Source organism: Prinia subflava, chromosome Z (genome assembly GCF_021018805.1).
Source record: "Prinia subflava isolate CZ2003 ecotype Zambia chromosome Z, Cam_Psub_1.2, whole genome shotgun sequence".
Lineage (NCBI taxonomy): Eukaryota > Metazoa > Chordata > Aves > Passeriformes > Cisticolidae > Prinia > Prinia subflava.
This window is the reverse complement of record NC_086283.1, coordinates 96,340,810-96,366,539: the sequence shown is the minus strand read 5'-3', so window position 1 is coordinate 96,366,539 and position 25,730 is coordinate 96,340,810. Positions and strand designations below refer to the sequence as shown.

The following is a 25,730-nucleotide window of genomic DNA, read 5'->3' as shown; positions in this document are numbered from 1 at the left end:
TAACAAAACAAGAACTACCTCCAATAAAGTATATTACATAACTGTTAGCAAGTTCTCCATCTTTTTACATCAGCAATAATCCAATATCCAACTGCTTGTACTTCAGAATTCAAGTCAACCAAGTTTCTAAGAAACTAAAATCAATAAATAATTCTCGTGAACTTGGTGAAAATTTTGTTGAGTAATAACCGAGAATTTGGAACTTAGCAAAAATGTTTCTGCATTCATGTGGCTGTACAGCACTATGTACTTACTGCACAAAAAAATGCACTAACCTCAGATCATGGAGTTCTGACCCTGACCCAGTTATGAGCATGAATTCTCCAGGATACAGCTGAGAGACGGTTAGCTCAGCATAAACTTTTCCTCTTGGTGTTAACATATGGCTTATATTTGTGGAACCCACCTACAGAGTAAAATTTGTGATTATTAAGAATGCAAAATAAAACCTTTGAATTCTTAAACAGCATTAAATATAATGGTTGTCTTCATCTGAAAAAACAATTTTTTTATGCTTGCTCTGCTATGCCATAATAGGAGTGGAGAGATATACAACTGGCCAATCTCAAGCTTTAGAGTCAGAACTACACTTCTTCCTTTATAGAAAAATTGGAAATTTAAAATATAAGATAAATCAAGACCTTTATAAATATTTCCTAATTATGCATTACACAAGGCATTCTTAAGCTATATTTGTTTTCATCTAAATAAAAAAATCTCCATGTAATTGACATGAATATCTTTTTTCAATCCTGTGAGTAAGGTTTTAGGTCTCAAGAGAACAACATATGCCTTTCCCCTTACTATCAAGAGAGAAATACTGAGCTGGTTTATGCTTTTGTGGCCCTGATTTATGAATGCTTTTCTATTTTTTGTAGTTGCTGACTATGAATCTATATCTCTGCACATTTGAATCAGATTCTGTATAGAAATTCAATCCCTAGAGACAGAATTTCAAGTAACAGTTAGTTAGCAGTGACCATAAAACACATGCATTTTCCTACATATATCATCCATAGAAACAGAAATGCCAGTGTGCCATAGCTGTTGTACTGGTCTGGTTCCAGAGGCAGAATTTAATTTCTTTGCTTTAATCATTCTGCTTTCACTGAACCTTGCCAATAATCCGGTCAGCAGCCAGATTCCAAAGAATGAGAAAGGAAAAAATATTTCAGGTATTAATATTATTTTGCAGATCTTAGTACATCAATTAATTATGCCATAGTTTGACATATTACAGGCATGCAGCTGAATTTTCAGGCCCTGCTGCTGGTCACTCTCAACCCAATTGCAATACAAGTATATCTCTAGTAACTCCACTGGATTATTTTATGAGGGAGCATGAATGGGACTAAAAATCAGGCATCTTAAACAACAACAGCTGTGAAAGCTGGATTTTTAAGTGGACTCATAAACTGTACCTTCTGCTTTGCCACCTAACTTTCCATAGCATTGCTGATTAACCTCTGTACAAAGCACTTGATTTGCTCTCATAATTTCCTGTTTAATCTTGATTTCCCAGTACCACATAAATATATTCAGCAAGTATTATCCATGCCCACTGATGACTGAGTCTGCCTCCATCCCAAACTAGACTGAAGACAAACTTTCAATTCAAATTGTTATCACAGATACAGTAAAAAATATGACTACATGGCAATTCAAGTTCTTTTTTCTCTTAGGATGTCAATCGTGTACCTTCCCATTGAGTTAACTTTAACCTTTCAGAAGAGCTTATCTATCTTCGAAACTATAGTCTCAGCATACTTGCTGCTTCCCTATGTTTTTTCTCTTTGGCAATGAAATACTTAATGAAATTCTGTGCTGAAATGACCAACCCAAGCCATCCTGCAGCTGCAGGGTCATTTCAGAAAGGAACAATCTGCTTGCTGGAGGTGTATCTCTAAAGTTAAAGACACTACATGAGAGTGTTTGATAAAGTAGGAAATAAAAAGGACTCAACAAAAACCTGAAGACCAAGAATAAGAAATCTGGGGTAGTTTGTCACAATATGCCATTTCTGGGCACAAGATCATACTCTGAGCATCTATGAATAGCCACCCTTGAGAAGAAGTGATATTTGTGAGGTGAAAGTGGAATCTCCTGAATACTTGCAATCCTGCCTGCACCAGGCAGCCAGGCGTGAAGCAGAGTCAGTATGAGTAGAGGAAAACAGTGGGTTGGATTTCAAAAAAAGGCAAAGCCTGTCCCTTGGAAATTCATTCAACTATGGTCAGGCAAGAGCCCCTTCCACTGTTCTGCTCTGCTGCTCAAACTGCCACTGTAAAGCACAATTTTAGACAGGCAGCTGCCAAGCTATTCTACTGTAAAAAAATTCCAGGTAGGATTCACTTGCATTTTTAGGAAAAGATTTGAAACACAGGAGGCTGTCTGAACACAAGGAAATATTTTTTTACTATAAAGTGGCTAAGCATAGGAACCAATTTCTCAGTTCACTCAAAAGCCATCTAAACATATTCCTAGGCAATGAGCTCCAGGTAGACACAGGGGGTTGGACAAGATGATATCCAGAGATCCCTTCCAATCTCATCCATTCTGATTCAATGATCTCTGCCAAAAGGAACTTCTGCATGGGGCTATAAACTAGTATAAACTTCACTTGTACTTTTAACTGACACAGAAACTTCTCCAAAGGATCTGTGTATTTGGTATCCACGAATACAGGAATTATGGTTCATTTTCCATATCTCAAACAGAGCTTGTCTAAATTCTACATGACAACAGTTACCACTGTCCCATTTACCTTTGGAACAACATTTGCAAATAGATGATCAAGCAGCTTAACAGAATCTGTGCCTTTTACTTTAAACTTGCCAAATGGTGACAGGTCAATCACACCAACTTTTTCCATAACCTGTTTGTACTCACGACCCACAGGCTCAAACCAATTTGTGCGCCGAAAGCTGGGTCTGAAACAGAGAATTTAGACACATAAGACACAATTAAGAAATTCTGTGCTCTTTGCAGCAAAATGTAGTCCTCAGTCTTTTCAGTTTAATGATCATCCAAAAGAGATAGACTTTCCTAATTGTAGGTACCTTACCCAATATTTTCCTTAGTCTAACACAGCTTAATAATTAAAATCCTTTAACACAGAAAGATATGGGTTGATACTATATCAACCACCTTATATAATAAACCGTGAACTGTTCAAATGTTAGAATAAGTAGTGGTCTGTCATGAGTAAATTTACAGCATGCTTTGTTGATAAATCATTTATTTAAGTTTAAGGAGTCGAAGGCTTTATTTCTGAACAGCAAAGTGTGTCCCTTTATTCCTTTATGAGCCTCATTTAGATTAGACTCCAATACCCCCACAGAAAATATTTATTTGCTGGAAACTCCCTGATGTAGGCAGGTAACTAGGTGGGCAGGCATAGAGAAGGGGGAAAAAAAAGCAAAGAAGATTTGGTTTCTCTCCAGACACTCCCACAGAGAGGAATCACAGCTGACTTGCTGCTGATCAATAGTAAAAGATGGAGAAAACACACATTTATAATGAACAAATTGTTTTCCAACCTCCTCCTTGAGCTAGGTTTCTTCCTGGTATCTGAAACCTAGAACAGATTCAAGATACCTCAATGTGTGTTTTGAAATATCCTCATTATCAGAATAAAATGTATTCTAAATGATGGAAAAAGCAAGAATGGGAGATCAATCTAATAGATACCTGTTGCTGAAATGAATGATAAATGCATGCTTCTCACTAAATTTAAATTGCCCGGCTCTTACTATCATGACAATTTTTCATGGGAGGAAAAAAAATTAGTATTTAATTTACTTGTATCCAGTCTCATCTCCAGGTTTGTAGAACCAATGAGGTTGCTCCCATCCTGCATGGAATCCCATTGAACATCTTGACTTTAGCAAGTCATACAGCCCACTGGTTCTCTCTGTTGGTCTCCCAGCAAATCTTTCTTCTTTAGGGTAACCAACTAGAGGGAGGAAAAAAAAAACAAACCAAAAAAGCAAAAGTCACCAAAAGTTACGGCATACTCAAATCATCATCCAAGACAGAAAACACATCTGTAAACAGAGAAATCTAGTACAGGCTTTTCTAGAATCCATCTTCAGAACATAAATGTATTTTAAAAAATATCTTCTTACCAATGTTATTGAAGCCATAGGATTCTCTTGCTTTGGCTGCTGTGTACTCTGTAGTGGTCCACTTTCCATAGCGGTTTGGATCTACTTCTATCAGGTCAAATGGAGGTTCCCCCTCAAGGATCCAGTCACTGAGGTACTTCCCCATGCCACCAGCATGTATAATGCCATATCTTAAAAACAGGAAAAAGTCCTGAAGAGCCAAATCTTTTTGTTTTGCTTCTTAAAATCAGTACTAACATATACTACTAACACAAACCCCAAATTTTTTTTTTTTTTAAGTTTGTTCTGTTTTGTCCTCTTTTCAAAGATTAAATTCTCTATTAATGGTTATTTATACAGCTCCAGTCAGCAGCAGAATGTTATTGGTAATGTACAGCTGTTGCAGTTTAACGACAAATAATCATTAACCCTATTTTACCACCATGTTTTCAAAAAAAAAAGCCAAAATAAATTTCCATCTAGAAGATGTGAAAATTAATTCTTAATTGGTTGTGAAATACTCCCATGAGGACAACAGAAAAATCCTTGAATAAACAGTGAGCCTGTCTCAAATCTTGTTTAGATTAAGATGCAGCAATTAAACCATAGACACTCATGCAGAATAATGAAGCTAAAACAAACTTAAATTGCTGGTCATCAACTTTGCAACCTGAATTCTATGTCTTCAGTTAAAACAGGCAAGGATCTCACCAAGAAAAAAGAAAGAAAAAGTAATCATATAATTCTAATGCATATGGATAAGAAGAATGAATCCATAATAGCAATGATATTTATTTTATATAGTATCCTATCAATTGTTTACTTATTTATCTAAATAAAAAAGAAACATCAAAAATTTGAGTACATTAAATAATTCTCCCAACTACAGTCAGTACAGTGCAGTTCAGCACAGATCTTCAGAATCAGCACAAACTTCTTCCACTGCAGTGGATGCAGGCAGGATCCAAGGAGTGCTTGTAATCAGCTGGCTGTTTCTGGTGATAATTCAATTAAGCATTAATTGAATTACCCACGAATTAATCATTCTTGGGTATATGCTTTGGTACCCTGAAAGGTGATGATGCCTTCAGTATAGCTCCAGATTAAATCTTAGCCAGTTTAAGTCTGCCTGCGCCATTCACTGCAGCCAAAAGCAAAGGAGAACAGCAAAGGGATTGCCAGCGACAGACCAAACACAGTGAAGACTTTCAGCTTCAGCTGAAGACTGCTGAGCTGATGGCAGAGTAACTCCAGGTGCAAGACTGTGCTGGGGAGGCTCCCTGGATGCTACAGGTACAACCTGCAACTGGACCGAGGTCTCTGCATTCTGCAGTTTAGCAGCACTGACAGCACAACCCTTTGATTTCAGTGCTCTTAGCCAGGCCTACATTATCAGAGATTTTACATTATACAGGGTGCCCAAATCCCTCTGTATTTCAGGTAAGAGGGAGCTGATTGTGTAAACACAACCACTGCAATTCTGCTGCACAAGAATGAAATACGTATTTCAGGGACAGGATATTACAAGTAGCTATGAAGAGTGGTACAGTGTAGGAATCTCAGTCTTCTTATGATGCAGACAAAATTTCCTCAATGAACATGAACTGTTTTTCTCCAGCTTTTTTTCTCTCCTTCCAATCCCTGACAGATTAAGTCCCCATTGTGCCTGTCACATTCTTGTGTCTTACTTATGAGTTGTTGCATCTCACAAGTCATTCCATTCCTATTCCTAGGAAATTTGAATCTCTGTACACTGTGGTACCTTTTCTAGTGTCTTTGTCCTGGGTTATGGAATGGTTTCATTGCTTTGAATTAAACTTTTCTGAATAAAATCCTGAAGTGCTCCTGTTCGTATTTTCTAAGCTGTAAGTAACTGAAGCTGGGAAGCATTGAGCAACCGTAATAATAAAGAGTGCCACAAACTCTGCTAGCTATACTTAACTTCTTTGCATGTTAAAATGTCTAACAAGCTGCTAATTTTAGATAATAAAAATCCTCTAATCTAAAAGCACTAAGGCCTCTGTCACAATGTCCCTGTTAGCTGACTGCAAGATAAGGATTTGCTAATGCACACAAAAAATTACAACACTGATAGAACACTGCAGTGACCCAGAAGCATAAAGGAGTCAAAAGTCCCTGAAAAGCAGAAGAAGTAATCCAATGACAGCCACATAATTGCAAACTGTGTCTAAAAGTTTTGAGATTAATCAAACTCTTGAAATAAGTTGTTTAAAGAAAATCAAACATGTAATGCTAGTCGTCAATTTTTTTACATATGGATTTTGATTCTGCTGCCATTGACACCAACAAAGAAAAACATGCTCCAAAGTCTAGCCACAGAGTAATGAACTTAAACAGTCTTTTTGGTGAACAAGGTCTAGGCAAACCGCTTTTGTAACTATAAGTTCTGCAAATGTTACTGCAAGATAACATTATTTTTTTAAAAAATCCAAGCAGCAAAGGTGAATACCTTTCACAATGAATCATTGCAAAATTACCAAGCTCTTTTATTTTGAGGGCCTCAGAAAGCACGTTAGTGATACTGCCTTATCTTACGATCTGAGGGTTTGTTTGGTTTGGAATGAAAGAAAACTAGAAAAAGCTGAGCTGGATTTTGAACAGCAAATTGGGCAATTGGAAGAACAATGTAAATAGAATGTGTTCAATAACATCTGCTTGGAATCGTATTTAGTTCATTCTATCCATCTTGAATCAATGGTCAAACTAAGACAATTAAAGACATTGGTGTTTAACACTGGCTCCAGTGAAGCCATAATAAATAAGATGTAAATCACATTCAAGAAAAACACCATAACGGGTGAGAGAATGACACCAGTAAACCACTTATTTCCACTGTTGCACTGCCCTCTTTATTTGATTTCCTCCAATACCCAGCAATTTAGTTTTTCAGCTCCACTTCCAGCAGTCAGAAACCCTGGATTTGTATCCCTAGACCAGTCAGTCACATGCTAAACTGGAATGTCTTCTATTTATACGCCATCAGTTCTTCATACAGGACTGTATACTGCGCATTCATTTTTGTCCAGCTTCAGTGAAACCATTTGTACACACAACAAAAAACTATAAAATACAGTGAAATTCAAAGCAAGAAATAATGAACTGGAAAGTATACTTTCAAACCCAGTATTTTTGTGACTTTAAGTTGCTCCACAGACAGTAAAAAGTACTACCATTTCTTGTTGCTTCATAAAGTGTCACAGGTATTGGCGTCCAGATTAAAAGGAGAAAACAAAAATTACTGAGTAATGAAATAACAGAGAAGGAATATCTTATGTTACACAGGTTGTAGTTATTAAGGCTATTTCCAACTAAATTTAACACAAAATATATGCAAAACAACTCCCAAGCCTATAAAAATGCACAAAGCTTGAGCTGACTACCATTTTAACAGTATGATAGACAAAAATTGTCACAAAGAACTTACTCACCCAAAACCAATAGCTACCCAGTAATTTCTGACACCCTGATGTGGTCCCACCATGGGAAGAATGTCTGGAGAATAGGTGATAGGACCTGAAATTGTGTTTACAATGTCTGCTTTTCTCAAAATGGGGACCATTTCCATGGCAGCCTCAATATGCTCCATTATTCGGTCTAAATCAGACTCAAAAAGTTCTTTCCCAAAACCTGCACAAATAATTGACTCTTATTATATATACTTATTTACACAAAGAACACATACATTTTCAATACAGCTATTTCAATACCAGCTATGGTATCTACAAAAAATATATGTATCTATATAATAGAGTTATTTATATCTATACAGCTATCTATCTCTATATAAAAGTTTTATAGGAATAATCAGTGCGTATGTTCAAGCCTTCACCATCCTACGTAGGAAAAATGGCATGCATAAATACCTAGTTACCTGCAGGACCAAGTTTATTTGTCACTGCAATTATACTATCCTTTATACATATTTGTTTAACCCTAAGGTCATGCAAATTCAACAATGAATTAGAAAGGAAGTGAAGATACAAAAACTTTCTTCTACATTAGTAAGACCCACTTATTTTTCTCAATATGCCAATAATTTGAGGAGGGGAAAAAAGATACTTCCTGTATCTGCTTATGATTTCCACAAAATCATATGAATTTCTGTGTACATGTCACCCCTCTGTCTGGACTCTACGCATGGCTGAACATCCTTATGTGGAGGCACTTGATGCTGCTGGAGACAGCAAGTTCAGGAAGCTGTGACAGGGCTGTCCAAAACTGAATCAACTGCCTTTTCTTAGGAAATGTTGTGTTTTTTAAAACAGCAGCTAATGACTTTGTATAACTTTATGTCTGGAAGTGAATGGAAAGCTGGAGCCTAGATATAACACAACAATTTATAATGTTTTCCCGTAAGCAGCTGTATGACATAGGTTATTTTTGTATTCTATACATATCTACAACTCTCTTGCACTTATATCCAAGCACAGCATTTTGTCTAAGACATTTCTTTGCTGTTCCTATTTGACAATCACATTATCTCTGGGGTATCAATAAATATCCAGTACCCCGTCAGCATGCTGGAGAGAATTGTAACCTAGAAAAATTTCTGTTCAGGCTAAAAAGGCCATACATCACAAATTTGGTGACTGCATATAACACACAAGCACCTCTTCAGGAAGTAGGGTAAGACTACATTGTGGTAGGCTTTTCTTACATTACATTTGTATTTCTTTTATCTCTTATTATTAGAGTTAGAACTATTCTTTGAAAAAAGTTTTTGCGTTACAATCATGCATTGCAAATATTTTGTATTTTCCATCACATTACAGCATTACAGCCTGGGATTTCTGCACATTTTAAAATGTGTGCTAGTGCATATTATGTTTAAAGATTAAATGTTTTTAATCACCTGGTGGAACTCCATTTGTTACCCATGACTCCTGCAGCTTCATTTTCTCCTCACTTTCGTATGGACCAAATAAAAGACCATCCCTTTCTTGCCTTAGATAATATGACCCTTCTAAGTCACGAATCACAGGCAATTCTGTTTTTAGGGCTTTCACTTCAGGTATAGTTGATGTTACAACATACTGATGATGAACAGGTATGAGAGGGTGCTGCAGGCCTATCATCTTGCCTATGTCACGGGCCCAGAAGCCTAGAGAAGAAAAAGAAACAAAACCAAAATAGAAATATTCAAACACTAATTTCAATGAATGGAAAATGACAACAAAATATTTGCAGTAAACACCATGCTCTCATGTGTGACAGTTTTTTTCCCCCATACTTCTAATTTTCATTTTTGATATTATCTAGTATATTTTCCCCTCCATAATTCCATGTCCTTTTTTCCTAATTATACTACTATATATTATTATAGTATGCAAATATTAAAAATATAATTAATAAGTTATCAATTAGACTTCTAAAAGTTCAGAAGATAATTTAATTAACAGTTCCAGAAGCCCCATGTTATTTCAGTTAAGCAGGTCTGCAGTGTACTCCTAGCAAAACTAGAGACACTTAAAAACTGGAATAAATTAACTTGCAAGTGTCAACCACGCCTCTTACTACCAACCAAATGAGCTAGTATGCTTTACCAAGACAGTGGTGAAGTCCTAATATCCCAACAGACTAAGGCTGGACTTTTCAGGCAACTGACCTCAAGAATGGGAGTTTCTCTCCTCTTTCACACATATCATGTGATTTGCATTAATTATGTCTCTAACACAGCAATCAATTCATAATCCTTGTATTGGTGAATAGTCAAGTGTGCTCTCGCACAGCCATCAGATTAGAAGTTCCGATACAGACTCAGAGCAGAAAATCCAAGCAACCATTTCCCTGCCTCTGAAGCTGGCTCAAGATCCTTCATGCATACAGTGAGACAGAAGTTAGAGAAGACCTAGATCTCCTCTGTTAAGGTGAAGTTGGTAAGGCACATTCACTTAGTGAAGTACTTGTGGCAGAATGAAGCAGTGGAAGCCACCTAAATGCCAAACACTCTTGCATCATGGCTTACATCTGCTGTGAGGCTGGAATGTAACAGACCTGGGAATCAGACAGGCACGACTGACTGAAACTGACTTTGAATATCCCTCAGCCCCACTCTCCTGACTTATACGAAGGAGCAGAGCTCTTGAGAGTGGGAATGAAAGGGGAAAATGCAACGAAATAAGAGTTTCAGGGGAGTCTGGGAGTGAGGGTTGGAGGAAGACAAAATGAAAGACGAAGAAGAGGTAGCAGAGCCTTGCTAATTAAAGGCTTTGTGCCATATGGCACCGAGTAAAGGAAGGCAAGTCAGCCTGGTTCCTGTTTAACCAGCTGACTCCAAACTGCTTAAGACAAAATATCTCCAGCAAGATTTTCCACCTTACACAGATGTCCCTTCTCCTGGGACACACACTTCATGCTGTTCAGCTTAATGTGCAACCTTTCTTTCTTTTTGCTGTTTAACAAACTTGTCTTAACCAAATTCTCCTACTTCTCTCTTCAACTCTGTACTCTCCAAGACCTGGTCAAGATTTCTCTGTGCCCCAAGGGTACCAAAAGGCATAAACGAGCCTGAACAGCTTCACCTGGGACTCCCATTCCTACCCGTGGGCACAGGAGTCCCATTCCAGGTCAGCCCAGGTCCTTTAGAACCTGTCTGAGCTGGTTTGATTGTGTTCCTGTTTACAGCTCTGTCACAACCATGCCTGGTACCTGGCCATGGAACACATTGATCCAGACCCTGATCCGTGGGCTACTTCTCAGCCTGACCTCAGCTCAGTCTCAACTCTGCAGCCCTGCTCATTGATCAGCGGGCACCATCCGACCTCGGTTACCGTCACCAGGCCTGTTCCTGACCTGTGGTCACATTCCTGGCTTGGCCTCAGTCTGGCTTCACCACCATGGATCTGGCAGCGCCCCAGCCCCACAAGTCTGGAGGTCTGGACGGCGGGCTGGCCCAGCTGCAGGTCCTGGGCCTCCCCTCTCTGTCCCCTGTGCCCTTGCTGGCCTTGTTTCCCTGCTTGGCTCCCTGTCCTGCGCGGAGCAGCCGGCTCGCGCCGCTTGCCGACTTTAACTGGGAATGCCACCTCTCACCTCTGGCATGGCTCAAAGCCAGGACAATTAGGAAAGCTGAATGGGGCCGTGCTGGCCTTGTGCCATTCCCCCACGCCAGGATGGCCATCAGCCTCTTATTTAATATGAAGCCTCAAGGTCTAACACCCACAGTTTAAAAAAAAAAAGTGAAGTTTCCAAGGAAAACATTTTCTGTGGTGATTCCCTTAACAAGTACTGACAGCCAGCTAAGGCAAAGCAGCAGAGGAAATGCAGCATCACCTTCATGAGATCTTTGCAGCCAAAAGCCCGTGCACAGACAATGCTAGAAACCAGCATCTGCTGCAGTTATCACGTGTAAGGCTTGTGCTTCTAAATTCACCTCCCCATTTGGAGGAGACTCATTGCAGAACACTTGTTATGTCAGTTAAATTGGCTGAGGGGTGATCGTGCTGTAATCATATAGAGTGAGTGATCCAAAACATCCTTTAAGGCTAGCGAAACATGACTTGTGTTCTCCTACACAGAAGACAATGAAAATAAATTGAACAAATTTGCTTTTCTAGCACATATGCAAGGGTTTTCTTCCTTACACACGCAAATGTGGATTTAAGTGGCGGCTAACAATCTTTAGGAAACTTCTTTTGATTTGGGCATTTCCATGTCACCTACAAATGAAACTATTTTAAGGTAAGGTCAGCTAATGATCCACAGAGGAATAGGAATAGTTAAAGCAGGAGAAAATTAGGTCTCTGAAACAGCTTTGTTTCTTTCTTAATAATAAGAAATTTCTTGGCAATTACATTTTCAGAATAACATTACAAACATGGCTAATTTTAATATGTTTATAAGTAAGAGACAAATAGGTTTGTTTAAAATAAATTTTTCAGTATTGCACTTTAAAAAAGTGACACATGGTAAGTGCTTTTTTAATTGCTTAAAATAACAAAAAGTGACATTTACTAAAAGAAAAATATTACAGTTTCTTTGTTTAAGGTTTTTGAACAAAAACAATCCGCAAAACAAAGAACATATTCTCTGAAACAAAATTCCTATTGGAAGCAGATGTCAAGTCCTATCACACATAGTAGAGATAAATGAAGGCATACATTATATCTCTGTGACATTTGTGAAGATTAAATTGTAGACACTGCAAACATCTGATGCTGAAATATTTAGTGGTAGTATTACTTAGCATATGTGCTGAAGTATGTCATCTGACTATTTCTTCGTTTTGAAAAAAACAATCTTCTACCACTATATATAAATGGCTGTACATATAGTGTGTACACGTCTGAAAATACATGCCTATATACACACACCCACACTGGATATGTAAACAAAGTTCACTATTTCTGGGCACTTTAATCAAACATTCCATTATAAATAGGCTGCAAAAAACTTCAGCAGGCTCAGTATAGTTACTTCATGTCAGAGATTATTTATTAGGCATCTGCTTCCCTCTGAAATGGAAATCTCACATAAGGAACAGCTAAAGATTGGTTGGAACTAGTTTGTTCCAGTTCTGCAGCAGATGTCAGTTGCAGGGTGAGGCGGGGAGGGGGAGAGGGAATGTAAAGAGCCTTCTGATGTATTTTGCCCTGCAACATGAGCCTAAAATTATACAAGTCATGATCTGTAGTGGAATGAGGCAAGGCAGAGAAAAAGAATGAATGTTATCTGAGAAAACATTTATAAGAGATACGTGTTATACAGTATTGATTTTACATCATTAGCCAGAATGTTAAGCAATATGTGCTTCAAATATTCATTTTGGCTGAACAGTTAACTACACAGCAGAATTAAGTAAATACATTGTTGATTTAATAACTTATTTAATAAAAAAAAAACTTAAGAAAAGTTTACAAGGATGCATTCTGATATTTGCAAATAAGCTCTGAAAAGCAATTACCAGAAAACTCTGCTTAAAATCAACTTGATATATTAGCCAAAGAAAGATAACTATACTACAAAAATGTAAGAAAATTACTACATCTGTGATACTTTATCCATAGGATGCAGAGCCAATAGGTAGGAATAATGAGTGTCTAGAAGTTTGTGGCCTAAGTAAGTCTGGTTGCCAAGAGAGCTGCCTTTCTCTTTCATAATCTTGGATCTCTTCCAGACCAATATATCCACACTGTGTAACAAATGACATAAGGATCCTATTTGTAAGAGACCTTGTGATTTTGTAACTGAATGCTGTTCCATAGTTCATGCCTGAAAGATAGGAACTGTCAGTCCAAAGGCAATCAAATATTGACACCTCTCATTTTCCAAATGCTTGACTTTGTGGTATATATATGTATATATATATATATATATATTAATTTGGTTTCCCTGTTGGTGTGGTTGATTGCATTCTAAAAAGCATACTAAACCCCTCTAGTCCTCCTACTCTCCAAAATTCATTATGTGGCACTCATGAGCAAGCTTAGAGCCTCAGAGCCTTGTTATTTTAGCAAGCATATAGCAATAGTAGGTGATCACCTGTGCATGGAAGTCACATATAAGAAAGTGCACTTTTCAATGGGTTTTCCAGTAAGTCTTTACTGAAAGCCTGGAATGATTTAACACAGACAGGGCTGTCTATACCCCAGGCTCCAAAAGAAACACCTAAAGAACGTCCCCTAAGAGTCCATCTGTTAGATCCCACTCTCTCTAATTTTCTCTTTTTTCTTTGCTGCTGTCTCATACTCTACTGTTACTCCAGTTCTTACATCCCTCTTCAGCTGTTTTCTCACCAAGTGCTAGTCAGTCTCCCTCATTTGTCAAGTTCTCTCCCAGCAGCCTTCTCTTCCTTCCAATCCACTCCCATCCACCCTTCCCTTTCTATTACATATTACACCAGTCTTTCACACTTAAACAGTTCAGTTTTCCACTCAGTTTCACATACAACCATTCCTAGGGCATCCTTGCTAATCATTTTGTCTGAAAAGCTCCTAGCTTCAGTTCCCCTAACGAGACATATCAGATACCTTCCCATTATCTCTCTGGTGTCATCCCCACTGCTGCCATCCCCTCCTGGTTTGAGCTTCCTTATTCAGCAAGTCCTGCATCATGTAACTGTTCCACTTGCTGCCAGTGCTCCTAAACACCTCAAGAAATATTTCCAAGGCATTTTGCTCTCCCAGCCTATTCCCTTCCCTGTCCAATTCCTTCATCATTCCAACTGTCACCTGTGGCATTCTACCCACCAACAAGAACTGTCCCTGTCTCATTAAATTTCTTCATTTTATCTGCCTTGCATTAGAATGGGTGCTTTTATTTTTTTTTTCTGTTCCACTGCAAATACACAGAAAGGAATTATAAAGGTGTATTCTTGCTCTCAGTTCACTTGTCCCATCTGGGTAAGAAAGTCAACCTGAGATATCACAGCCTCCCACTGAAGCATGATTATTCATGGCAATGGGAGGTATGCAGGACTAGTGCCCTAAAAATGCAGATATGATCCAGTCTGAGGCAGAATCAGCAAAACTTTAATCTATATGGTAAATATTCAACATGTTTTCAAACAATTGAAAACTGAAAATCTTCTACTAGGAAGCAGAAAACATGCTTCACATAAAACCTGCCAACTGTTTCACCAATAATGTTTTTCTACACTTGTATAAAGCAGTATAATAGTAAGTGAATGAGTTTAGATTGAATACAGGTTTTCAGACTTATTAAGCTGCTTAGAAAAATAAACACAAATCCAAAGGACACTTGCCCAAAGTTCTTTGGAGCAGAAACATCAGTTTGGCTTCTTTAACACAGTGAAGAATAACATTTGCATATGTAAATACAAGCACCTTTGAGTTAGGCAATTTTTATGACATACAAAAAATGCGCTGTTACGCCAAACACATTTAAAATATGACTCAAAGGACAGCAAAAAAATCTTCCATTTCAAGATATGTGATAGAGTTAAACCTTAGAGAAAGCTAATAGTGAAATAGGCAAGGTTAAATCCTCAGTCTCTTCGAAGAAACAGTGAAGATATTTCTATTTCATATGTACATTCCATCTCCCTTCCTAGGTATGTTTCATGTTTCATTAGATTTTGGAGGATTGCATGGACAGTTCACCTACTGGAGCTGGAGGAGGCTCCCCAGAGCAGTGGTCACAGCACCAGCCTGTCACAGCTCAAGAATTGTTTGAACTAAGCTCTCAGGAACACAGTGTGACTCTTAGAGATGTTGCTGGACAGGGCCAGGATTCCATGATCCTTGTGGGTCTTTTCCAGCTCAGGATATTCAATGATTCTGTGACTCTAGACATGAACTCTCTCCTACACAACTTATTGTAGACCAGTAAAGACAAAATCTAACAAGGCAGTCTGATTACTAACTGCTGGAGACAAACTGGGGTAAATATTTTTAATGCCTGTTCAAGGACAATTAATATAAGAGCTAAATTTTCACCATACTGTGAAGAAAGATGTGTAAACCACAAACCAAGTGAACGTTCAAAAACATAAATAATCCTTACACATGTAACCCACACAATTCAGTACAGGTGCTTTGTACCATCTAGTATGTAAATCTGAAAAGCACTCAAATGCTTGTATTAAATCCTACCTGCAGCATTCACAACTCTCTTTGCTTTAATTGTTCCAAGTGGAGTTTCAACTTCCCACGTCCCATCTGATCGGGAGTTCAGATTAGTCACTTGCACAGGATAATTCAGTTGAGCACCATATTTTCTGGCTCCTGCAGCCAAGGCCATAGTTAGAGAATAAGGATCAATATGACCATCTCCAGGGTTATACAGGCCAGCTAAAACCTAAATGGAGGTAAAATCCCCCAAATGAAAGAAAGTAAAATTTATCAAAATTAGATCTTTTTTTTAAAAAAAACCTTTCCTTTCTTGAACATAGTAAACTTTAAGAAGTCAAAACAAAATTTCAAAATATATAATAATATCAGCCTTTAACCAGCTTAACAATGGCTATGAGAGTAAAATTTCCCAGATCTCCCATGCAATCAAAGGTTGCAACGCTTTAATACTATAATATTATAGACAGGGTAAATAATAATATATACTCTAACACACAGTTTCCACTAAAATTCACAAATTCTGATTTTAGACCACGATACATCTTTTTTTCACTGAAAAACAAGAATCTGTTGTACAATTGGTATAAAGAAAGGAGACCGTACATGCATATTTCTGATAGACCAATATTTAATTTCAATAGAAGCTGTAGCTCATAAAACTCACTTCTTTACCTTATCCATGTTCAATAAGGGAAACAGCTCTTGCACTTTCTCAGGTGTGATTAAATATTGCTCTGTTGGGTGCCAACCAGCACGAGTCATCTGGTACTTGAATTCATCCACCCTAGTAGGGGTTGAAGCAATTCTGATACTGCCAGGCTGATGAAACCCCACAGCCTAAATCAAGAAGAAACAGCAAATTTCTGAAGGAACATTCACTGATTGCCATACATGTATTTTCCTGTGTCTACAGGAATTTTTCCACTAACATCACTAACAAAAATGCAAGTAAGTTATGGGCCTTTGAAGGAAGAGACCTTAGATATAGACTCCTAGAGAAAATAACTTTTCAAGAAGTTATCAAATTAACTTCCTAAGTTAATGCATCCTATCTTCAAAACAGTTGAAAGAGGAGTTTATTGAATGCCATGATACATTCACTTTTATTACCAACTAATTAATATTTGATATACACACTCACAAAAATACAATCAATAAGTCTCAGAAATAAGTATATATGATATACTTAATTTTAAATTCTATCATCTGCATGATTTCCTATTTAATGTACTTAACTAAGCACCCTTACAAACACAATGAAAAACCAGTTGCAGGTTTTGTCTTTTTAATAAATTAAACATCCTTACAGAGCTGGACACTGAATGCTTTCTTTTCTTCACCTTTTCTATGTTATCTCACAGGATAATGATAAGGCTGAATAAGATTTTCACTGGAACTCACAATGATAATCTGATGTGGAATCTTATCTAGTTGAGTAGCAGAAAGAAGACAAAATCATTTTATGTCAAATATAAAAAAAATCTGTCATATATATATCAATATATAACACAAATATTTTAAAAAATATAATATTTGTAGACTAATGAGGTTCATTCAGTTTCTGCTGCCATCCAAAGCAAGCACAAGTTTAGTAAATGAAATCTGTAAGGCTGAGAGATGTCAAATGAAAAAGATGACTGTGTTTTTCCACCTATCCATTCCTTAGGTCACTGAGTAAAAACACATCTTTGAAAGGGAAAAATTGCAGCATTCTTCTCAAGTACAGACAGCATAATATCATATGAATTTTTAAGTGGGCATATTTATGGCAGGAATGTATAATAATCATCTGTTTATTCCAGATTCCTGGTACTATTTTAGCTCCTTTATCAAGTTAAACTCGCAGACTCTCTGCTGTCTTGAGATGTTTTATGAGCACCATTTTCCTAAACTGTACAGGGATCTGGGAAACCATCTACAACATGCAGTGACTAGGCATGAAGAAGAATGTATTTCAATAAAAAGGTATATACTCCCACTTCACACCGTTATAAATGATACTTTTTTGTAAGACTGTTGCTACAATTGGTATTGCTCTGAATTAACACTTCAAAGGTTAAGGGGTTTACCTGTCCAGTCTCTTCTTCCAGCTTCTCATAGAGTTTGATACTGTAAGCATGGATTTTCTTCAGGTTTATTCCAGGATGAAAGTAAGTTGTTAAACCAGCCTCAAATAAGAAATAGGAACAACATAAATTAGAAATGCACTGTTTTTTCCTTCCTTCCAAGTGTCATTTAAAAAGGAACTGCCATGATATTGTAAAGAAAAACAACACATGTATAGAGCTAACTGCTACAAAAATAAAAATAAGGTCCTTTCTCTACTTATGCCATTTCTGTTTTCTGCACAGGTGTTTTCCCATCTGTCTTTTCTCACCAAATTTGCCAACCCATGATACTATTGCAGTTGTTCTCTCCTATCTGATATCTTAATTTAAATACAATATCAAAGCGCACCGTATTTCTGAAATGCCCAGATAATCCAATGGAAAAGAGTGTAAAAGTAATCATTTTTCAGTATCACATTTTTCAGTGTAGGACCCATTTTCTATATTCTGTTCATAAATTTGACTCTAAGTATGTTTGGCAATGCTCATTACCTCAACAACCTGAGTTTAAGAAGTGATCACACAAACCTGTAGGAGGGAGATTCAACTAGTAAGGACTCCATCAAGCACAAAGCAGGCATGTTAGCTTCAGGAAGTCCCTGGGCTAAATTAATAGTCTGGAAAAAATACTCCTTGTTCATTTCTTATTATCATGTTGAACCATTAGCAACACACAGGACACAGCTGAAGACTAGATGTTTGACTAAATGTGATTTTTACCTCATTCAATACATGTGCGTTCATGTTGTGAACATATTTATTTTAATTACCTTAGACTAAACCCCAGGGCTGTTTCACTGTAGAGTTTTTAGCTAAAACTTGTTTGCTCCTCAAAAAATATATTCTAGGGGTATTTTTTAGTGTGTATAGAATGAAGAAATAAATTAGGCATTGAAATATTTAAATGTCTTTAGCCATGTACAAGGCCTAAGAATAATAGTTTACTTCTACCTGCAAATTTTGTTATTTAATTTTGTTTTTACTGTATTATTTTATTTATATAAACATTTTCTGACCTTCTGTTTTTCTTCCAAATGTAGCAATACATCTTTCAGATGTAAGGAAATTCCATTTTAGTGGTCACTATTAGTGTCATCATTTTGAACTAAATGAGTCACAAATCACTTGCAAGTTAGCTACAAACCCATATCTATTGAAGAGCATTTAATTGCAGGAATTAAATACATAATTCAATCTCTTACACTTTCAAGTGAAGAAAAGAAGTTTATATGCACTTGATGGCCTTTAGGTTGAGATAATAAATGTTTCTGATTTCAAGAGTGCAGCTGGCAGACAACTACAACCTGATTTCACTATATAAAAATTAAGATAATAAAATCATAAAATAATTACAATGAAACAGAAAGATCGAATGGGTCCTCAGGAGATTTCTCTTAAATTTCATATTCAAAGCAGGGTCAGCTACAAGATCAGATCACATTTCACAAGATTTTTTCCAGCCTGACCTTTGAGAATCTTCAAAGACAGAGGCTGCTCTACTTTCCTAGCTACCTATGGAACTTTGCATTGGGCCTTGTTAAATTCCATAAAACTGTCCTTTCATCATGGAAAGGCATGCCTAGGCAGCCTGCCTAGGTCCCTTAGCATGGCTTCCCTGCCCTTGAGTGCACTGACTACTCTTCCCAGTTTGGTGTAAACTTCAAAAGGGGATGAGCATGCACTTCGTCATCTATTCCAAGTTACTGCTAAAGATATTAAACAGGAGAGATTCCTGTTACACTCCACTTATTTCCAGGGTTTGGGTAATGTAGGACCCATTCACCAGCACTTTCTAAGCCCAGCCATCCAAAGAGGCTTCTAACTTTCTAGTTGTCCAGCCATACAGACTGTAACATCTTCAGCTGAATACATGGCTAGCATGGGAGAGGGGGTCTAAAGACTTGCTAAAATCTAGGTATGCAACATCCACTGATCTCTCCTTGTCTAAGAAATCAATAATTTAATACCAGACAGCAACCAGATTTGATCTGACATGATTTATTCTTGGCAAATCTGACTGTTTGAAATCACATTTTTTCTCCTTTGAGGACCTGGGACTCATTTGATGATTTTCTGAAGAACTCAACTACGGCTAGCTGACCTTTAGCTCCTCTGCTCAGTCCTTTGGCTTTTTAGAAAGTCATACATATGCCCTTTGCCAAATCTCTGGCACCTCCACCAATTTTCAATAGTCTTTTAAATGTGATACATGTGTGGCCTTGCCATGGATCAGCAGCATTACTGGATGTGGTCTGTCTGATGAATTTCTGTGTGAGGCTAGCATATTATTAGCCCCACAAAGACTCATCACACTCTGAGGGCTGCAAGCAACTTCCCAGAAATGGCTGAAGAATAATCAGAGAGGTGGCTGGTTGGAGGCGTTTTGAAAAAGCAAAAAGGTTTAATTAAAAACAAAATAACGAAGTGTACAAGACAAAATAGTAAAAGCCCTGCACAGTGCAGGGTGGTCCCTTGCATCTGCTAAGACACCCCGAAAAGCCTGGAGAGAATCTTCACGCTGTCTCTTGAGTATTCAAGGATCTAGGAGGGAATTTTGGCTTGCTCCCCAACAGAAAATAGCTACATTCCTGGAGGAACAGCTCAAGGGTCCAACAGGTGCTTTTGTCTTGGCACTGGGCCAATTACAGTGAGAGGAGCATAGAAGTTGCTGGTTCTTTTTCCTTAAAAGTTCAGGGGTGGGGCTGAAACTCTTTTCCCAATAGGGGAACTCCTGCTGGGTTGTGGGGGTGCACTGCAGCACCTGTCTGCTCCAACACATGAGCATGTGCCAAATTAATCCAGCCATCCCTGGTTGGGTCCTCATCCATGGTCAGCAGTCACTCTTCTCCTTTAAACTGGAGGCCTGAGAAATCCTGCCAGAGAAAACTGAGGCAAGAAGGCACTGAGACCTTATTAGTGTACACTGGGACTGAATTACTCCCCTCATTCAGCAGCACTTACTTATTTTAATTTTTCAGCCTTATACTATTAATGCAGCAGTAGAAACATTTCTTGTTGCCTTTCATTTTTCTTACAAATCTTAAATATAGTTGAGGTCTGGCTTTCCAACATCCCCTTCACATGCTCAGGTAACTTCTAAATTGCCTGACTTGCAGCTTTTTCCTTCTCCTCTATCATCAGTATACTGCATTTTTCTCTGGAACTCAGTCATGAATTCACTCTGGCCCAGCTGGCTTCCCAACACGTCTACATGTTTTCCTGAATTTCAGAGTGAACCATTCTTGCAGTTGAAGGAGATTTTCTCCAGGTTTTACTCGATTTTTCTAACAGACTGTGTTATTGTACACAAACATGACTTGGAAAAATATTTTAAAGAATGGCCACTTTGCTTTTAGAATTGACACAAATGTTTTAAAGCATTTTTATAGTTGAAATTTTAAAATGTTGAAAGGTTCATGTATCAGTTTTGTTCTATTTCAATCAGTTTCAGATTTATTCTAATGCCGTTATTAAATTAGCTTTCTGGAGGAAAATGTTACTAACACTGTTATATACTAAATTCTCTCTTCTTGCAAGTGTGACCAAATTGTAACAAGCTATTATTTGACTTGTGCTTTACTGTCAGCAGCAAAATCAATGGCATGTTGCAAGAAGAAGTATAATAGAACATATAATAACTTGCTCTGTTACACCTTTTCATAGCTGGTAATACAAAAATGTGCATATTTGTTGTGCTGTTCTAATAGCACACATGAAAGTCAGCCAAAGTTATCTCAGACCTGAGAAGTAAAAGGAAGTTTTGGCAGCAATGCCAGCAGGAATACGAGCTCTCTGAAACAGGATCCTGAGGTCTGGTAGGAGTTCCTGGATGGTGAAAGGGGTGGAATGTGGAATACTGCAGCCTCGCAGTCAGCCTGAACCAGACTTGCAACATTTGTGGCTTGCAGGCAATGTGCCATGTGCCATTTCACATGTTAACAGTATGTGTAATTGTCATCTGTATTCAGTACTGTATCACTGCAAGGAAAACAGTGATAAATACACAGTATCTGTATAACAAGGAACTCACAGTCACAGTTTTCATCTTTCTACTCATTTGAAACATCATCAACATTTTATCTTCAGACAAAGTCCTCTAATACAGAGTTTAATGAAAAGAGACAATGAAGACAATGAAAAGATGCCTTGGAATTATCCATTTTAACATGGCCCATAACTAGGTGTCTTGGTGTGTTAAAGGCATTAAAATGCTTCTAACAGGTGTCATGAGGCAGCTCTCCCAACTGTGGTAGTGCAGGCATTTTCTCTGCTGAGCTCCAGGTCCCTCCTTACCTTTGAAACTGACCCTCACTCAGGGCTCCAGTACTGCACTCACTGACAAGTGTGGGCAAAAGTACTGGAGGAAGGGTTTTGCTTTAACACTGTTATGAGCAGTAATTTAGTGTGAGCTAGTGTAACAACAATATCATCCATGATTCTGGTTCCTTATTGAACTAGGGGATTTTTATTGTTTTTTTACAAACATATTGTTTTGTATATGCATTGGGCAAGTAGAATCCAGTCTGTGCCTCACTCCTGTACTTTAATCAAAGTACTCTTTGAATATTTTGTATTTATGATTCAATACACAAGATCTGACACTTTGCATGGTGTTGCTCTGTAGATACTGACAATAGTCTGAATTTTAGGCATCAGGCAGCAGCAGTGTCTGTGTTAAATCATTCACATAATACCTTCACAGAGGCCTGAGAAAGTGGCCTGAGAAAAATAAAAGAAGAACCTTAACAATCCTTAAGAAGTGAAAAACCATCAGCAAGTGATGTTTTTCCAACTAGTTTACTGGCAAAGATGTTTACAAAGAAGTGTAAGCTCTAACAACAAATGAATTGTACCAAAGTACTGTAAAAAAAGAGAACTTAGAAAATAAAGATTGCTGTCATTTTTGCTCTGTACTGAGAATCAATGTTGTTACTCATGCCGTCTGTATTCAGTAGCAACATTTCTGTTTGCCTAACTGTTTGTGACTGTCTCAAAGACATACAATTACTGAATGTTGTTTTTTCTTACTACATACAGCATGTTTTCTTTTGCTTTATCTATTGAAAAGCAAGTAAAATTAAGCATACTACTTGTACACTGCAGGCAGCGATTTTTTTTTAATTTCATTTTTTACTATTCTCTCCCAAAACCACAAAAAATCTGCACTAAGATGAAGCATTTTGGACTTCAGACTTCCTCCTCTGGGAGAAGTATGAGAATACAAGTAAAATATAATACATCTAAGTCTTAATTTGTCCTCTTTAATTTGCCCCTGAAAGGTAGATCATTGCATAAAAGGTCTATTGTATTAACAGAGTAGATCTTGAGACATCAAACTGTTGAGTTTTTGCTCTTCTGTGTTGCTACACACACAGATAACAATCTCTCAGTTTCAATCAAGAATAGCTGGAAACAAATTTAAAAAGCATCTATTGCTGTGTTCTTGTGGCAAGCTTTATTTAATTTTGTTATGTTACCTACTCCACATATAGATTCAGAAAATCTGTAATTACATAAATGCACATTGTGAACCAGTATGACCATGTGATTAACATTAGTAAAGGAGGTGTTGCTACCCTGGGATTATTAAATGTATGTCTTTTTAGTTCTTTTTCTTCGAACATAAACAAATATTCAGGCTTACAAAACTCACCGTGTATGTTTGTTACCTTTGCTCCTCCAAGATTTTATGTCATGTCAGCAATGGCAGGAAAGAAAGTAGGGGAATAAAAAGGTAATGAGACTTCCACCACCACTACATACACAAACTACTGTTAATCTGAGAGATGAACAAAACATTTCTTACTGCATGCCAGGTAGATCCTGCAGTGAGCTCAGATTTTTCCAGCAGAACAACATCCTTCAAGCCAGCCTTAGCCAAGTGATAGGCTAGACTCACACCAACACAACCACCTCCAATGATCACTGTGTCTGCTCTGTCTTTCCCTAAGGAAGGAGACGAGGCTTCTCTACTAAAAAAGAAATAATAAAAAAGTAAAATTAAATTACAGACAGATAGAAAATGGTAACTGGACTTTTCCCCATCTCTTATGTTTATGGCTTCAACCATAATACTTGTGGGTTTCTGCTTGGGAGTTTACACACATAGCTTAAAATCTAACCTGTTCACTCATATCCACTTTTAAAGTAAATGCTCTTTGAGGGTCATATAGGTAAATAGGAGTAATAAAAAGAAAAAACAAAACAAAACAAAACCCCAAAACAACAACAACAACAACAAAAAACAAACAAAAAAACCACCAACCAAACAAAAACAACCAACAAAACAAGTTTGCTTCCACTTGCAACTTTCAATATTATTTATCCAATATACCCTTATATGTAGATGCTATTTGTCCAAAAGAAGCTGATGCCTAACATGACAATATCAAACCCTGAATTTTCCAAAGTGCTGTATGTGCAACAAAAAGGCTTAAGAAAATATTTACCCAGTAAGGTGCCCTAATAAATTTCTAAAGCCATGCCAGTGTACATGTTCATGAAGAATGAAGCTTGGTACTTTCTTTCATGTGCTGTCTATTTTGCCATGTTCACAGATTCACAGAATATTCTGGGTTAGAAGGTACTCACAATGATCATCAAGTCCAACTTTTAAGTGAATGGCCCATGCAGAAATTGAAATCACAACCTGGTGTTATTTGCACCATGCTCTAAAAACCCGAGCCATTCCCAGCACTGACATGTCCTCATTTGCTTAAGACAAAACTTTATAGAACCAGGTTTTTGTCAATGGCCCACACCTGCTACTGTACTTCACTTACCCACACTGTACTTTCACAACTACTTGAGTCCAGCATAAACCAGAACTGCTGCCATAGGCAGCCCTATTCTTCTGCAAGACAACTGATCCTTCTGTCTACTGCCTCATCCACAAACAGCCAAGGAGCAAGCTACATGTGGAAATATATCACAGATTTTTAAGAAGTAACTTTTTTGGATGTGAAACATGGTAGGACATATTATTACAGTAGCAGAACAGACTACCATGAAAGCACAGTGTCTTTCCCTTCAGGACAGTTAATCAACACTCAGTTTTATCTCTCCTCTCCTTGTACACTTTCAACTCCTCTGGCAATAGAACTTCTAATGTATAACTAGTCTTCTACCTCTTCCTCTCAGAAATAAAAGCTACTAGTTTTATGTATTATGAATGGAGATCTTACAACATTTCAAATGCAATTGCAAGAGGAATATTCACCATGTTTATACACAAGGAGGTGGCGAGTGAAAAGTAAAATAAGTGGATGTACAGGACACCACAGGTGTTTTGTATTTGGTGCACCATGAACATTCACGGGTTCGTTTTTCTGATTACATATTAATTTTTGCAAGTTAACACTAAGCTGTTTAATAGCCAGATGTGCGACACACCAGCTCCACTACTGAATTGTGAGGCACCTGGTAATCAACGTCAAGCTAAAAGACTTTTCTCACTGTTCTTTTTTGCTGTGGATTTGAGATCTCCTCAAGTGGCTTTCAGCTTTTTTTTAAACCTTTGCCCGTGAGCCTGGCAAGAATCCGGGATTCACCTTCCCAGTTAACTACACAGTTCACCCAGATGTTTGATCGTGCCAGTTAAAACCGGTCAGTATTTGCTTATCGGCCCAGAAGACAACACAAGAGACCTTGCTACCCCAGGTCAGCCACGCACGGCGGGCTGGTGCCGGCTCTAGCGCAGCAGTGCCAGGCGCAGACAGCCCCGGCCGGCCGACGGCGGAGGGGCTCAGCCCGGCGGCCGGAGCTGGCTCCCGTCACCAGCGCCTTTCCTGCGCACCCCCGACAGCAGCAGCAGCACGGGGGCCGCGCCTTCGCCCCTCCGCCCCCGCCCCGCCCGGCCCGGCCCGCACTCACCGCCCCTGGGCGCCGAGGGGCCCGGGCCGGCGCGGGGGCCGCAGCCGCCGCAGGGCTCCCCGCAGCACCGCGCTCATCCCGCACACCGCAGGGAG

The 25,730-nt window shown here is 38.1% G+C and overlaps 1 protein-coding gene across 2 annotated transcripts in view; it reads right to left on the bottom strand.

Moving 5' to 3' along the window:
• Positions 1-25,712, bottom strand: part of DMGDH (dimethylglycine dehydrogenase) — a 43,433-nt gene extending 17,721 nt beyond the window's left edge. Inside the window, exons 1-11 of one of the 2 annotated variants that reach the window (XM_063423470.1) lie at positions 25,636-25,712; positions 23,570-23,735; positions 17,725-17,823; positions 16,328-16,492; positions 15,677-15,881; positions 8,980-9,228; positions 7,556-7,754; positions 4,128-4,297; positions 3,802-3,955; positions 2,765-2,930; positions 276-406 (exon numbers count right to left, since the gene is read on the bottom strand). In XM_063423470.1, coding sequence (XP_063279540.1) covers positions 276-406; positions 2,765-2,930; positions 3,802-3,955; positions 4,128-4,297; positions 7,556-7,754; positions 8,980-9,228; positions 15,677-15,881; positions 16,328-16,492; positions 17,725-17,823; positions 23,570-23,735; positions 25,636-25,712 — 1,781 coding nt within the window. Of the gene's footprint in view, positions 1-275; positions 407-2,764; positions 2,931-3,801; positions 3,956-4,127; positions 4,298-7,555; positions 7,755-8,979; positions 9,229-15,676; positions 15,882-16,327; positions 16,493-17,724; positions 17,824-23,569; positions 24,575-25,635 lie in introns of those variants that run through there. The other variant, XM_063423469.1, reaches the window with a different exon arrangement.
• Between the last annotated feature and the right edge of the window lie 18 nt (positions 25,713-25,730).